The sequence below is a fragment of the Lolium rigidum genome, chromosome 2, assembly GCF_022539505.1.
Source record: "Lolium rigidum isolate FL_2022 chromosome 2, APGP_CSIRO_Lrig_0.1, whole genome shotgun sequence".
Classification (NCBI taxonomy): domain Eukaryota; kingdom Viridiplantae; phylum Streptophyta; class Magnoliopsida; order Poales; family Poaceae; genus Lolium; species Lolium rigidum.
Window position 1 is genome coordinate 269,350,414 of NC_061509.1, and position 16,115 is coordinate 269,366,528.

The 16,115-nt window shown below is 45.0% G+C and overlaps 2 protein-coding genes across 2 annotated transcripts; one reads left to right on the forward strand and one right to left on the reverse strand.

Annotated features, from left to right (window-relative positions):
- The first annotated feature begins 216 nt into the window (after positions 1 to 216).
- Positions 217 to 5,452, forward strand: LOC124693423 (serine/threonine-protein phosphatase PP1). Its single transcript, XM_047226900.1, has 5 exons — positions 217 to 458; positions 628 to 842; positions 1,807 to 2,366; positions 2,458 to 2,652; positions 5,101 to 5,452. Exons 2-5 carry the CDS (start codon positions 653 to 655, stop codon positions 5,116 to 5,118), a joined length of 963 nt encoding a protein of 320 aa, XP_047082856.1. The 5' UTR covers positions 217 to 458; positions 628 to 652; the 3' UTR covers positions 5,119 to 5,452.
- A 3,256-nt stretch (positions 5,453 to 8,708) lies between these two features.
- Positions 8,709 to 9,948, reverse strand: LOC124688762 (protein LYK5-like). Its single transcript, XM_047222395.1, has one exon. It carries the CDS (start codon positions 9,935 to 9,937, stop codon positions 8,717 to 8,719), a length of 1,221 nt encoding a protein of 406 aa, XP_047078351.1. The 5' UTR covers positions 9,938 to 9,948; the 3' UTR covers positions 8,709 to 8,716.
- Between the last annotated feature and the right edge of the window lie 6,167 nt (positions 9,949 to 16,115).

Consider the following 16,115-nt stretch of genomic DNA (forward strand, 5'->3'; position numbering starts at 1 on the left):
GCATGCAAACCAACAAAAAATCTGACTAGGAATTGTCGAAGGAAATGAAAAGGAGATGGGGCCAAAAGAAGAAATACTGCCCAAGATTGTCCTTGTGATCTCCAACCAAGGACCCAAACGTAATAAACCAATATACAGGGGTCCGACAGCACAATGTACATGCTTTATTATTCCAAAGTCCAATACTAGTCCTTGTGGAATTGGCTCAAAGGTGTGAAAGCGAGTGCTAGATAGAGAAAGCGAAAGAGAGGTGGAGAGAGGGGGAGACCCTGACCAGTGCCAAGAACAAGAGATCAGAGAGGCCGGGCAAGAATCCTAAACCGAATCCCCTCCAAAAACCCACCGGTCGAGCTCCCCCATCTCCAACTCCGAGAACAAGAACAAGAACAAGAGAGCATCCTAGACTAGAGGCGACCACAAGGGAATAAAGGGAGCTCAGAAAGACCACGGAAAAAAAGGTACCTTTGGAAGACCCTCCCGTTACGCTGATCGCAGACCCGAGAGCAGCCTCAAAATCAGAACAAGATTTATTCGATCTATCCGTGCTTGATTCTTCCTTTTTTTTTTCTTTTTCCGCAAAGCCTTTTCTTTTTAACTGTTACCGCTGCTCTCTGCGTTCTCGAGAAGTTCCGAGGAGGAGGGGAGCAAGAGCATGGAGAAGGGGATGGATCCGGTGCTGCTCGACAGCATCATCGGGCGGCTGCTGGAGGTGAAGACTCTCAAGCCGGGCAAGAACGCGCAGCTGTCGGAGTCGGAGATCAAGCAGCTCTGCGCCGCTTCCAAGGAGATCTTCCTCTCGCAGCCCAACCTCCTGGAACTCGAGGCTCCCATCAAAATCTGCGGTAATCTTCCCCGATTCCTCCGTTTGTTTCTCGATGGATGTCGGCCGCCCCTAGAAATGCAATCTCGAGGGATCGGTTTCGCTGGTCAACGCGTAGTAGGTGGCTGGTTTGTGGATTTTTTGGGTGGTCCTACACCCGATCTTTTGGTCGATTGCCGGTTCTTGCGGTGTTCCATCGCTTGATGGGCCGGTTGCGGACTGCAATAGAGATTTACTTAATTGAGTACAATCAGGATGAGAACTCTCTCTGAATCTTTGGCTGTATGGGCTGATAGAAAGGTGCTAGTTCTTAAGGCCATGGTCATGCTCTTTATTTGTCGAGTAATGTGCAAGGTTTTGAAGGAATGTGTACTGAGATGCCGAGTAATTTTTGGTGGGTTGTTGTAGCACCAGTGGGGTTTATGCTGAATTAACCATGCCTGCTAAGTCTAGTGCAAAGTTTCCAAAGCTGATGACACCATTCTGGGTTCGATGGATTCACTTAAAAAAAAAACAATATATTATAGAAACTTATCATTGTGCAAAGCTGTAAAGTAGTATATTCAAAGAAAAAAGCTTGCTTTGGTAACTACCTGTAGGCTGGAGGACTGGCACTCATGACCCTACTTATTATGGAAGAGTTCAGTTTAAGATGAAACAACTGATAATTAGAGTTTCAGTGTGCTGAAAAATCACAATGGTTTAGTTCTCTAAATGTCTTCCATATTTCTCATGGTTACACTTCAGGCAATGGTTGTCTAGTGCAGTTCTATATGTCATATTTAGTTAGCTTTATATAGTGATATGCCACTATATTTCATACTCGACTGCAGTATTCCAGGTATACCATTTTTAAATAAAAAATATATCAACCTTTTCTGTAAGTTTATTTCCTTCTGAATCTGAGTTTTACTTTAGAGAATCTTGAGCAGCTTTTACAGAGCTCCATACTAAGATGCCAATCTTGCATAAATTCTTATGATCAGGTGATGTTCATGGTCAATATTCTGATCTCCTGAGGCTCTTTGAATATGGTGGATATCCTCCTCAGTCCAATTATCTTTTCTTGGGTGATTATGTGGACCGGGGAAAGCAAAGCCTTGAGACAATATGCCTTCTTTTGGCTTATAAGGTCAAGTACCCTGAGAACTTCTTTCTTCTAAGAGGCAACCATGAATGTGCATCAGTAAACCGCATCTATGGATTTTATGATGAGTGCAAGCGCAGATTCAGTGTAAAACTCTGGAAAACGTTTACAGACTGTTTTAACTGCTTACCAGTATCAGCATTGATAGACGAAAAGATTCTATGTATGCATGGGGGCCTTTCTCCAGAGTTGAACAAGCTGGATCAAATACTCAACCTCAATCGCCCCACAGATGTGCCTGATACTGGGTTACTTTGTGATCTTCTTTGGTCCGATCCTTCCAACGAAGCGCAAGGGTGGGCTATGAATGATCGTGGTGTTTCATATACATTTGGGCCTGATAAAGTGACTGAATTTCTTGAGAAGCATGATTTAGACCTCATATGCCGAGCGCATCAGGTGCTCTATGCTCAGAAAGTACCATCATATTGTTCTTTTTTCTTGTCAAAGCGACTTGCTTAATTGGTTATTTCTCCTTGTTGGAATTCAGGTTGTTGAGGATGGATATGAGTTCTTTGCTGATCGTCAGCTTGTAACAATATTTTCGGCGCCTAATTATTGTGGAGAATTTGATAATGCCGGTGCCATGATGAGTGTAGATGAGACACTGATGTGCTCCTTCCAAATACTCAAACCTGCAAGGAAAATGTTAGTTGGTTCAACTAATACCAAATCTGGCTTCAAGGTATGCATGCTTATCAAAGGAACAGTTGTTATTTTGCCTTATGCAAGTATATATACATTTGTACATCATGCTGCTTCCTTACTGTTTCCCTTCTAAAAAATGTGTTGAGCACCCCTGCTAAATCGACATCGTTATTCAGTACAATGATATCATTCCATTGTCTCTTAACCTGCAAAAATGTTCTGAAGGTGATAACATGAGCTGTTAATGGAGCTATTCACTACGTATTTTTCCACCTGCTTTCTTTCCATGATTAGTACTCCCTTTGTTCCATATTATTAGCTTGTGTTTTAGATAAACTGGGCATACTAAGGAGGGCTAAACGGAATTAAATGGCCATGCACGCATTGGCCTTTCTCTACACTCTCCGCTCTCATGATGCGCTGGTTTGAAATTCCTTGCATGCATTGGCCTAGGGAGTAATTAAGCAGGGGGGGGGGGGCAATTAGGCTGTCCAAATGGTAAAACATCAACAGCACAAGGTAATCTGGATAAAAGGAAAAAAAAAGTTATGCGCAAGGTAAAGAGGAACAGAGGGAGTAAACCACTTATTTGACCATGAGAATCCAGAACTTGATAGATTTTGTTTCTGTCAGTATATGCAGTTGTATGGATAGACTCAAAAGTTTTGCCTGCAATTCCCAGAACACTTGAAGTAAAAATAAATAAATCACAGAACACCTGTTGCTGCTCGTCTTGTGCACTTGAATGCTTCTCTGAGTCTCTCATACTAACACTATAATGCTTAAATATTAATTTCAAGTTGTCCACTCAACCGAAGGTGTTAGTTATGCTTATGAGCTTATCACCTGCAGGCTGCTGCTACCTACTTTATCAGTAATGAGCCATGATTACAACCTTGTTACTCCCTCCGATTCATATTACTTGACGCTAATATAGATGTATCTAGACACATTTTAGTTATAGATACACCCATTTTAACATCAATTAATATGGATCGGAGGGAGTATGATATTGACATAGTCATGCATTGACTCACCAATTACAATTTGTTCTTAGCTTTGACCATTGAAATTCATTCATACACCATTATGCTTTTACACAATTAATTATGTCTTGCTGATTTTTGGGAATTTATGTAATATATGGATTATGGTCATGCGAAAGGGCATGCTTTATTGCATAATCCGTGAAATTGGTTTAGAATGCTTAGAAGCATATTTCAGTTCCGTGTTCTATGCCATAATCAATACGTTACAGTTTAACATGTATCTGGTGGTATGCTACCTATTGCGCTCTTTTGTGTTACTACACCACTGCTGCCTTTGACCTTGTTTCTGTTTTGCCTGCAATTCCCAGAACACATTCAGTTAAAAAAAATCCCAGACCTTGTTTCTGTTTTTCTTGTGCACTTGAAGTCTTTTCAAGTTCCTGTACTAAGAATAGAATTATGCTTAATAATAGTGATGCAAAGTTTTCTCTCTCAACCGAATGTGTTTATGCTTATGAGATTTGTCACCTGAAGGCTGCGCTGCTGGGGCAGCTGCATACATTATCAGCAAAAGTCATGATTGCAACCCCATTGTTATGATATTAACATGGGCATGCATTGACTTAATGATTACAATTTGTTCTTAGCTTTGACTATTGAAATTCATCCATAGAACATTCTGCTGCGACACAGTTTTGTCTTATTTATCTTTTGGGTTTCTTTTAATGTATTAATTGTGATCATGTGAAAGAACATGCTGGAATGTATAATCTGTCAAATTTGTTTAGAATACTGACAGGCATATTTCAATTTCGTGTTCTATGCCATGGCAGTGCATGACAGTTCAACATGTATCGGGTGTTACCTTACACTCTATTGCCCTCTTTTCTGTTACAGTGACACTATTGTGTTTGACCTTCCTTGTTTTATTCCTCACTAAGTGAGTTTGGCGGTTTTAGATGAAAGATAGGGCAGATCAAGTGGAAGGGGCAATCAATTTCTTGATAATGAATCAGATATAAAAGTTTAGTAATAATACTTCCTCCATTCCAAATTAATTGACGCATATTTCTCTAGATACGCATGTATCTAGATTTGTTCTAGTGTGTAGATACATGCAAATCTAGACAAATCTGCGACAATTAATTTGGAACGGAGGGAATAGATCTTTATGTGCTGGAATGACGAACCCATCCATATGTTCATGATTTTCACATAAGATCAAGAAACATCCCTGGCACCCGCCGGCGGTGCTTGTGCTGGGGATCTAGCTATGGAACTGTGCTGGACTAAATATCATATACTAACTGAAAATAATAATTTGAACGTACCGCTGGTTGTACCCAAATACTTGTCAGGTGTAATGAACTAATCATGAGTGAATGGTGATGAACTAATCATGATTTAATTATGATGAATTAATCTTTCTTCACATAGTATATATTCTGACGAAATGCAACTAACCTTCAATATTGCTTTCTTCCATCTTTGACTAGTCATTGAGGGGATGGTGATGGTGGCGTGGTGATTGGTGAGCAAGCTGTGATCGGATCTGCAGGGCACATACCTCGAGCGGCTGCGACTAACTGGCATTTTAGCCTGTACCTCGTCCCAGAACAAGAACGCAGATGTGTACAACTCTCTCGTCGATGGAACTGTACATCGTTCATGTCGGATTAACACTTGTAATGTATTATTGTTTTTTCCCTACTGTGCGGATCTCTTATCGTACAAGAAGATGATGTGAATGAAACTGTTCCCTCTTCCCCCTCTAAGAGAAGGATTCAGTTCATACAGGTATACGCCAATAAAATAGCTAATAGAGCCCTGAGTGCTGGTGAAGGATCATGGCAGGGAGCAAAATTACATGTGGTTTGAGAACAGGCTGGTGGGGGGATCATGGCAGGGAGCAAAATTACCTGTGGTTTTGAGAACCTGCTTGGCTGGATTCGAGCTCGGTCTGCTCTGTGGTTCGTGTGATTTGAGCTTTGCGCAATAATCTGTGTACATTGTATTCTGCTTATGATTTTTTGGTACTTCGATTTAACAGCGTTGGTCTGAACATATCCAGCATAGGCTGAATAGTGGTGGCTAGAGTGCTGATCCTTACTTAAGTTGACGTTGTCCTGAGAGCATATCTTCTGTTCTTCAAGAGCCGAGACTGATGGATAAGAGATAGGTTCTGTCAAAAGAAAACGTGTCCGATGGATTCAATCTGCCTGAAGAGTTTCTTGGGTCAAGTCTCTGTCTTGCAAATAGAGGCAAATAAATGTTAGGAAAAAGAATCTGACTTGCGCTTACCACAGGCCTCAGCCTCACTCGACGCAATGTCAAATACCAAACCCGGTAAAGAGTGGAGACGCATCTACATCACAGTAAGCAGAACTATAACGATTTCTGCTACTCACGTTCGAAGAAACCATAACTTGTTTTCTAAAACAATATAGTTTCTTAAAACTTCTTGATTCAGGACTTTGAAATAATGAAAATGAAAAAAAAACCTAGATTTACAATGTCATGTCACCTCGAATCCAACGCGTTCAAAATTGTATAAACCTTCCAAGAAACCATAACTTCACCAACTCAAACAACAGAGTTTCTTAGAACGTCTGTCGCCTGCTGAATTTCAATTTACCGTTAGGAGACATCAGGAGAATGGACTGAATATTTTAAATCGAAGTCCATGAACATCCAACAAAATGAGCATATATGGCAGCACCACGAAAGGCATTGGATCATGATAACAGTGATAAATCTTTTTTTTTCGAGAGCACGTGAACCCGCGCCTTGATATTGTAGTAGACAGAGAATTAATTGCAAGAACTAGCATAACCTGCATACAGGCCAGCTAGAGAAGCTGAAACAAAGAAGGAAAAACAAAAAACTCCAGAGCCTCTAGGCTACTCTCTCGCGGCATCAGTCTGTGCTCATCCCCTACTCCTACCCTCTTCGCTTTAAGCAACAACTTGTAAACGTCCATGTTCATCAAGGCAAACCTATGAGCCGGATGCTACCTTTGAGTGTTGCCAAATACCCAAAGCATTTATGTGCTTCCAAAGTGCGTGACATATGGTACACAGTTTTACTTTCGTATACTCTTACTAGTTTATGGTTGTAATAACTGATACGGCTGTGTGCATCCTAACTATGCAGAAACCGGATTCTTTTGCTACAAAAGTAATAAAGTGCCCTTTATCGAAAAAAAAACTCTCCAAGATACTCTCGGCAGACTTGGCTGCATGTGTACCAGACCTCTCTAGCATACACGCCCTGAATCAGAATATGCTCAGCAGTGTCTTCCTCCCGGAGGCAAACGAAGCACCTGGACGTCTGAAACACTGGTGGATCTTATGAAGCTGCTACTGGGAATGGAGGCTGGGGCAGCATCGCCAGGGACCAATTTTTGCTGTTGCGGGGAGTGTGACAAATGTTGGTGAACCTCTTGAAACTGAAACTCCTGCAAGCAATCTCCCTTGCGGATCAGTTTGGTTGGAAGGCATGTGTTTGGTACGGATTGTCAAGACTTGAAGCAAACAATTAGCTCGAATGCTTATGATGATGCACCACTTGGAGCCCTGTTTTAGGGATTATCAGCTACCGTGTGATCTATGTGCATCGGTCTTGCAATAAACCAGCTCACGAGCTGGCGGCACTGGGTGTGCCTGAGCCGCAGAGTTACCACAACGTGTGGGTCGAAAATCTATCCATTTTATGTAACCAGTGCATGTTCGGGATTATGCCGCGCAACATTAGTGGAATGACTGTGTTCCATCTCAAAAAAAAAAAAAACTTGTTGATTCGCGGGACTTTGAAATAACGGAAATGAAAAAAAAAACATAGATTTACAATGTCATGTCACCTTGGCAGGGTTTACAATTCAAAAAAAAAATCGCATCTAGGAGGACATTGCTTTGTCTATGTGCTGGAGCAGTAGATGGAGTCGCCCAAACATGTCATGTTTTTGTCAACAAAACCTGAACCTTTTTCAGATCCAGGAGTGTTTTGCATCAATCTCTATTTTTTCTGACAGTGACAAATCTGAATCTGCGTATACTACACTAGAATGTATGTACCAGGTAAGTCTGAATATATCCAACAGATTAGTGGCTAGAATATACGTTTTATGACTTCTATCTACTGGACGACAAGTTAAGGTTTGTCGAGAGCACATATTGTTCTTTGAGAGTCGAGATCGATAGATTGGAGATGAAAGGAGAGGACGACGCATCCGAATAGGTTCCATCAAAAAAGATGATCATTATCGACGGATTTGATCTGTCAGTCTTTATCTTGCAAACAGAGGCACAAAAATGTTGGACAAGAAGAATCGGATTCTCCATTACCACAAGTCTCACTCAGATTCAAGAAAGACATGATTCAGTGTCCAATGGGACTTTACCAAACCAAGTTAAGGGCACATCCACATCATAGGAAGAAGATGCAAGAATGATTTTCTACTTACATCCAAGATCAACAAATTCATGAACTCAAACATCATTTTTTTCTTGAACTCTTTGATTTCAATGGGATTTAAATTGTCTGAACCATCCTTCCAAAAGGCCGGATTCGGTAGAAATTTTCCTACAAAATAGCACAATCTAACTATCCACATAAGGAAAAATGGCAGGGACTACAATTCTCAAAAACCCTTACGAGTCAACGAGGCAAATGTCTCTTGCTTTTTCTCTGTGTTACAGAGGTGTAGATGAACTGGCCTAACATTTCCCTATCATGTTATTTTTTGTCAACGATAATAGCATTAAGAACTGGATAGACAACTCCTGTTCACATCTGTGTGTATTATATTACATAACATACCACTCCTGTGCACATCAGCAGTAAGAACCAAGAACAAAATGACAAGACCTAGGCTTATTTCCTATGTACATGTTCACGTTAGTAGTACTGGCACTCATCTATTGTTAGCCATGGGAAGAACAATCACCTACCTATCAGCAATTCTGATTCAGCAGCAACAATCAGCATTCATGAACTACATGGTCGAAAAAGCTCCGGCGAGCAATTGGGGACGGCAGCTAGGTGAATTCACCTCTCCAGCGAGAAATTGAGCAATCGGCGATGGGTTCGGTCGAGGGCAGCAGCTAGACGAATTCACCTGGGAGCGAAGGAGACGGAGATGTCGGTGGGGACGCGGAACTTGTCGGCCCAGTCCTGCGCCTCCAGGAAGAGCTTGGAGACCTTGGCGGCGACCCAGGACATCTCCGGCCGGGCCTCGGGGTCCTTGGCGACGCACCGCAGCGCCACCGCCGTGAGCGTCTCGGCCGCGTCGACGGGGAAGGAATCTTTCAGCCTCCGGTCCACCCACCGCCGCATCCCCTCCCCGCCGCCCGCCGCGGCCCCGGCGGTCTCGATCAGCGACGTCCGCTCGTACTCCCCGGTCGCCTTGTTGTGCTCGTACCGCACGGGTTCTTCCCCGGACAGCAGCTCCAGCAGCAGCACGCCGAGCGCGAACACGTCGGAGCGCCGCGACGGCGCGCCCCCCGCGATGATCTCCGGCGCCATGTACCCGCGCGTGCCCTCGATCCGCCGGCTCCCCGTGCGGCGGTGCCTGGCGCTGGCGGGGTGGGGCTGGGATTCGTCGGAGTCGGACGGGGGGAGCTCGCCGGCGAGGTCGGCGGCGCCGAAATGGGCGATCTTGGCGCGGAGGCGGGCGCCGTCGCCGCAGACGAGGACGGTGGAGGAGGAGAGGCGGTTGTGGACGGTGCCGGCCTGGAGGTGGACGTAGCTGAGCGCGTCGCAGGCGTTGGCGGCGACGCGGAGGCGGGCGGTCCAGGTGGCCAGCGGCGTGAAGGCGCGGTTGCCGCGGAGGAGGGCGGAGAGCGGGGCGGCGTCCGGGACGAGCTCGTAGGCGAGGAAGAGGGAGCCGTCGGGGGAGGCGGCGGCGCCGTAGAGGCGCGCGATGGCGGCGTGGTGGCAGTGGCCGAGCACGGCGAGGCGGGCGGAGACCTCGGGCGGGTCGCGCCGCAGCGCGCGGCGGAAGACGGCGGCCGGGTGGCCCCGGAGCGCGCAGCGGAAGGAGTTGGAGGAGGACGGGGCGAGGCGGTGGGAGGGGGCGAAGTTGGAGGTGGCGGCGGCGAGCTCGGCGAAGGTGAGGAGGAGCGGGAGGTCCGGGAGGGAGCCCTGCTTGAGGGCCTGCAGGGAGGAGGCGGCGGAGGAGGAGGTGGTGGAGAGGGAGGATGTGGAGGAGCTGTAGGAGGTGTGGTTGGGCGGGTGGGTGCTGGAGGAGCGGGACGTCGACGGGACGACGGAGTCGGCGGTTGCGGTGGCGCCGGAGCTCTTGGACTTGCACATCGGCCTGCGAACGCCAACCATTGGGCGACCGACCTCTTGCTTCCGCTGCTTGCTCTCTCTCAAACTGCGGCCGTAAATAGAGCTTCAAAATTTTAAAAACGCCAGCACTGGGCGTCCCCGGATGTTTCCCCCAGATCTCACCTCAATCCATATGGTCTTTCCAAGTTCCAATACCGCAATTCTTTCATTGCAGAATTTTAGTTCCTTTTTAGAAAATATTTTATGTTATTGTAGCATGTTCAATTCTCCCCAGTTCACTCAAGCAAAAAAAAAACGAACCTCCACATTTGTTTCATTGAATAAAAAACGGATCGATCACAAACAAATTAAAAATGACCCATAGGACAAATAAAGCCGGGCGAGACCTCACCGCTGACCTCATAACATTTTTATTATTACTATAGCATCGTTGTACCATTTTTTTTTCCGCGGGTCCTTGCAGCACTATCGCTTGCTCTTTGCAGCACCGACGTAGACTGATGGTAGCACCAGCGCTCTTCACTCGTAGAAACGACACCTACCTATTGGAGCACCACACGCTCCAAATGGCAACACCGCCACACACCCCTCGTAGCACAATTAGTGTTCCTTCGTAGCACCGGCAGGTTTTCTTTGCAACACCGTCGTAACACTCCTCATAGTATTGTCGGGTGCCTTCTTCGCATTATCGCCACATGCCCCACTAGAACTACCGAGGTTTGCTTGTATCTCTCCCACATGCCCCTTGTAGCATCGCCTGCCCCACTTGCAGCAGCGCCGACGATTCTGATTTCGGGAAAGGAGGCGCTGCAGGGCACTAACACCTTTCCACCGTAGCACCACCGACCATGGAGTTCAAAGACAAGGGGATAAACCGCAAATGAGGCTGGGAGAGCTCACGAAGGTGGAACCCGACGAGTCAAGTGAGGGTGGTGGCTGGCAGCGGAGCTCGACATGGATCCACCTGCTATCTCCGTCGACGTTTCCCACATCGCATTAGGCGGAGTGGTAGGGTCATAGATGTGAGGGAGTGAGGAGGGAGCAGCGGTGCTTGCAGCACTGGAGGTGCGGCGGGAGGAGATGACTTTTTGTGCATCTTCTGCCGGAGATTGGACTCCGGGTGTGCTCGCGGTAGATAGAAAACAAGGGATAAATGAGAGGCCATGGAAATGAGGAAGGAGACTAGGTGTGTGTTCGGTTCCAGAACCAGGGGGCGGAATGGTTCCATTCCGACGTCATGGGACGGTTCCTACCCCATGTTCGGTTCAAAAAAAATTAAGAAATGGAACCGTTACATTTTCTGTTTGGTTCAGGATAACAGCCTAAACATGATTTTTTTATCCAAATAAAAATCAACAAAGGGAAAAAAAACCCTTCCCTGCAAGACCTCCATCCTGCCGGCGAAGGCCCCCCATTCCCGACGGCGAAGCCCCTGTCCCTGCCCTGCGGTGCCAAAATTAGAGGCAAAATCAGAGGAGCAAGGCCTGGCACGGTCACATGTGCTTGGCCGCTGCGCTTGCCTGGCCACATGTGGACTTGATTGGCCGCCGCCACCGTCGCTGTTAGGTCCTTAGCATGCTGCCCTGCCTCGGAGAGAGAGAGATGGAACGGGAGTGAGATTAGCGAGAACATTAGACTTTTTTTCGCATGCATGGAGCAATGCTTAGCGAGCTGTTTCCCAAGATTCCACCGATTTGGCCGGATGAGTCCATTCCGCATCTTGGAGGTATATTCCGTTCCTAGGAACTACTCGATTCCATTACTCTTGCCCAACCGAACACAGAAATGGCCGCTAGGTACGGAATTGTCCCGTCCCATTTATCATAATTCCAGAACCGAACGCACCCTAGGAGAAAGAAAGCGGTAGTGCCTATGCATAGTAATTCACCCGTTTTACCAATGTGACCAGGCCCAGTTGTCGCTCGAACACATGTATCCTTTGGAGGTTTACAAGTGTTTTCCTTTAGAAAGTTAGCATCACATGTTGATTCACTGGCACGTCTTTTGTTTTTCTTTTTTTAGATGGTTAATTTATGTATCGATCTTGAGTGACTCGTGAACTGCTGTAATAATTTTGATACTGTGACTGCAATGATTTCTAATAATGAAATAAAGGCCGCATGCATCTATTCGTTCGATGCACAGGCAGGGGTTTTTTTCTCCCCATTTCAAAAAAAAAAATGTGAGCATCAAAATAAAGGTTGCGCCTTTTTCTTCCAACCTCTTTGCGTCTCTGCTCCGTATGTAGATATAGTCATTGCTCACGAAGTTGGCTGGCTGGTCGATCGGTTCAAAGACAGATCAAACATTGGATAATTGTTGTTCGTGGAGCAAATGTTTGTTTTGTTCTCTTTGAAATTATCTCGTAAAACGTCTTCTATTTAGAAACGGAGTGCCGAGATTAGATGGATGGTAGGTTTAGGGAAATGGATGAAAAGTTGGCCATTGATGTTTTTATTTTGTCCTAGGTTTTACCACAAACGAAAAATTTACCTTGACGTTCGTCCTATTGAAATGGATGATAGGTTTTACCTCAAACGAAACCTTTTGAGTCGTCATCTATACATCCAACTTTACAATATCTTGACGTTCGTCCAAAACATTAGCAGAAAATCCCATGTGATGGCCACACGAGCCACGCCCAACCTGAAGCTCCCTGATGGTGACTACCGATCTGTCCGTCGGCCAGGGCCAGTGTATGAAAGTTGCACGTCTACACGGAGTGAGAGCGACGCGACTGCAAGTTTGCATCCAAATATCCGATTACGTCCGCGCATGCGCGAGACGCCGAGACCAGCTGACAACAAAGACCACTTGTTTTGCCTTCTTCTTCTGTTGATCTATTCGCTTGTTTGATCTCGTCTCCTAATTAAGCCCACTGTATATGTATGGGGCTGCGCTGAAGGATTACTGTATTTTTCGCAAGAAAGAAATTAAGGAATACTGTACATGTAAGGCGCGTCAGCATGACGATATCGTATTGCGGTACAACTAAACCGCACGCTTAATTACCCGTGTAGGGGTTGCTCAATCTTTTTTACAACGTCCATAACAGCAATTAACCTCACTTTCTAAAAACTGAATGCTTAATTTTCCGTATGATTGTGGTCAACTGGCCGTGTGTGTAATACAATTTTGATGTTGCTGGGTTTCGTTGCAGCTTGCTGGACCATGATCACGATGAACTGCCAAATCAAATCAAATTTCGATGGCTCAGTAATTACTTTGAGGGTGACATGTACACAATTCTCGCAATAATCTAGTACTATATGTGTGGTCTTGTACTACGAAGGACGCAATACACTCTGATGTACTCAGGATGCGAACAAGAAATCTTCAGCTCGAATCTCTCGTTTAATCGTTTGACTCATAACAGCCGGAAGACCAGTTCAGCTCTCTTGAATTCCCGTTTATTCCAATCGGAACAAACCCGAGGATATATATACGTTGATGTCAGTTTGTAAGGGAGTCAAAATGTAAGGATAGATATCTGGCATCACATATGTCATCAAGCTTCCTAACGGTGCAGGTCAGGGGTGAAACTCTATACTTCTACACTTTTAACATGGGGTAGGTCGACGTTGACCGTCTTGACTAGCACCACACAAACGCTAGTCAAGCAGTGTTCCTTTATCCGTTAAAACTCAAACACCGACATGCTAATGTGGGTCACAAGCTAAGCCCAAACTGTCACGTACTTGTATTGTAACCGGTACTTGATAAACAAAACTAAAAGTAAGAAGAAAAATACTCGGATGTTTTTTTTTTTTGAAGTAAGAACATTCCATTAAATATGAGCAGCAAGCCGCCTCATTAAAAACCTTCCAGTCCCCTTCGGTACCCTGGTAAGGAATATAGTGCGTAAGAAACTTGCTGCTCCGAGAAATTACACAATGTTCATACAATCACGGTCAATCAAAGCCGAGGCGCAGCTCGGTGATGACCTCCACATAAGACCACTTGCTCCTGATTTACCTAGCTGAGCTAAAGAAAGAGCGACAGCGTTACTCAACCGTCCCACCTTAGCCACGCTAAAACCCTGAAACACCCGCAAGAGCTCTTTTGCCTGTAGGTAAAGGCACCAATTGTCTGTACGGTCTTTCCCTGGATCCTTGATCATCTGCACTGCACGTAAACAGTCAGTCTCCAGAATTGCCGGTCCTACAAAGTGTTGTGTAAGCTGGTTTAGGCCCTCTAAGCACGCCAGAGCCTCCGCTTCTTCGGCACTTGCACAACTAGGGACATATGTCCACTCAGTTAAGATAGGCTGGCCAAGGTAGTCTCTTATTATGACACCGATACCTGCCGTTCTTGTTCTTGGGTCCCAGCCAACATCTACGCTTTGAAATGTCCTTCCTCTGGTGCTGTCCAAGCTGTCCAACTGGTAAGACCAGTAGAACCCTCATGCACATGAAGTTCGGAGGAAACAATCTCTTTACCTTTTGGATCTACGTAGGCTGGAGTAACTGTAGAAAAGGAGGTCAAGTAGCTAGCAATGAAGGTCGCTGATGCAGCGATCGAAGCCTTCCCATCTCCGTGGACAATGTTGTTACGGTGGTGCCAAACTCGCCAAAGGAGAAACAAGGTGCGTGATCGCATGTCTCCATGCATTCCATTGAGCAAGGACAAGAGCCATTCGGTTCGAGACGCCTAAAGCGTTTCTTCCGATGGTAGCGTCCAGACTTTCCTCATCTCTTCTCTCAGAGCTCTAGCCATCGTGCATCGAACTAGCGCATGGTGTGCGTCTTCATCTTCCCGACCACAAATGGTACAAACAGGCTCAATAGTATTGATTCACCGGTGAAGCTCCGATTTTACTGCCAGCATAGAAGTGGCCACCTTCCAAGCAAACACACGAATTTTATTCGGGACGTGCGCCTTCCAAACAAGATCCCAGATTCCCCGATCACCAGAGGGTTCAGAACTTGATTGCCCATTGCTGAGAGAGTTATATGCTGGCTCCATACCCAGCTTGTAGGCCGAAAAATACTTGGATGTTGGCTCCCGAAGAGAGTGGAATAGTTACAATGGGATATATAAAAAAATCGTTTCATAGCCTGATGTGGTTTTCCATATGTATAAATATTTTCTTAGGTTTTATAGTACATGATAAAGAGGAAACCAAAGGTTATTCTTATTTATGACTATTGGATGAGATTTACTGTATGGAAAAAGAGGTAGTAGCACAATTCACTTCATATAATTTTATTAATATTTCAATTAACACCAATTTCTTGGTGACTAGGGTCGTATTAATTATGATCTCATAGTACATATCTCTAAGTCTCTATTGAATCATTCATACATTTTCTAAATATTTCAGATGTTGCCCTCGCATTTGCGAGGGCCACCTTCCTAGTTGTGGTAACATTTTGTAGAGGAAAATTAATAGCTAAATCAGCAAGAAAGGTGTCTCTCGATTTTGTGAATATTCTCTAGCCTTTTCCAAAACATGGTCCATACTCTATAGCCATTCCAACAAATATACACTAGCCTTTTATGAGTAATCTCACTCTTTAAGAGATGGACTTAGGTCTTGATACCTCCATAGAAAAAAAAATCAAATCCCACATCTATCCGACTCAGGCCAAAGAACTGTTCTTTAAGGAAGTGTAACCTTTCATGTCTTGGTTGTGTCAAAACCAGACGAATCCCTAATATTTTCTTTCGTGTTTTACTGTGATGACCCTCACGGGGTATATGTAGCGTTAAATAAGGGAGATGACCTGGAGTGTTTCTAATCTTATCTCACGATCCCTATTATATGCGTATTCTGACATTATGCTCGTTTTCCGACAAAGCCAAGGAAAAGAACATAACGTTTCACTAGCTTAGTGTTCCTGCAAATAGATGGCAATTAATATTTTTTTTAACACCCTCCGAAGGGAAATACTAGGATGTTCATGAGGAAACAAGATTCCATGAATGCAACTAGCTAGGTTCAAATAGATTATGTTGGCTTGAAATGGAGTTTGAGTAGATTGACATCCCGTGCCCGGTTCTCATGTTTTTTGTTTTGTTTTGTTGAAACAACCATATTGCCCTACTTGGTTCGACGACAAGGTAAAGAGTGCGATGCACGGCAGCACAGATGTTTACCAAATGCATGAGCATGAACAAATGCATGCATGGTGGGTGTCGGCGGGGTTGACTAAGATGAAGTGCCGGCCGGAGAAGTGTGAATGGTACAGGGAAGAGAACAAATGAAATCGCGTGGTGT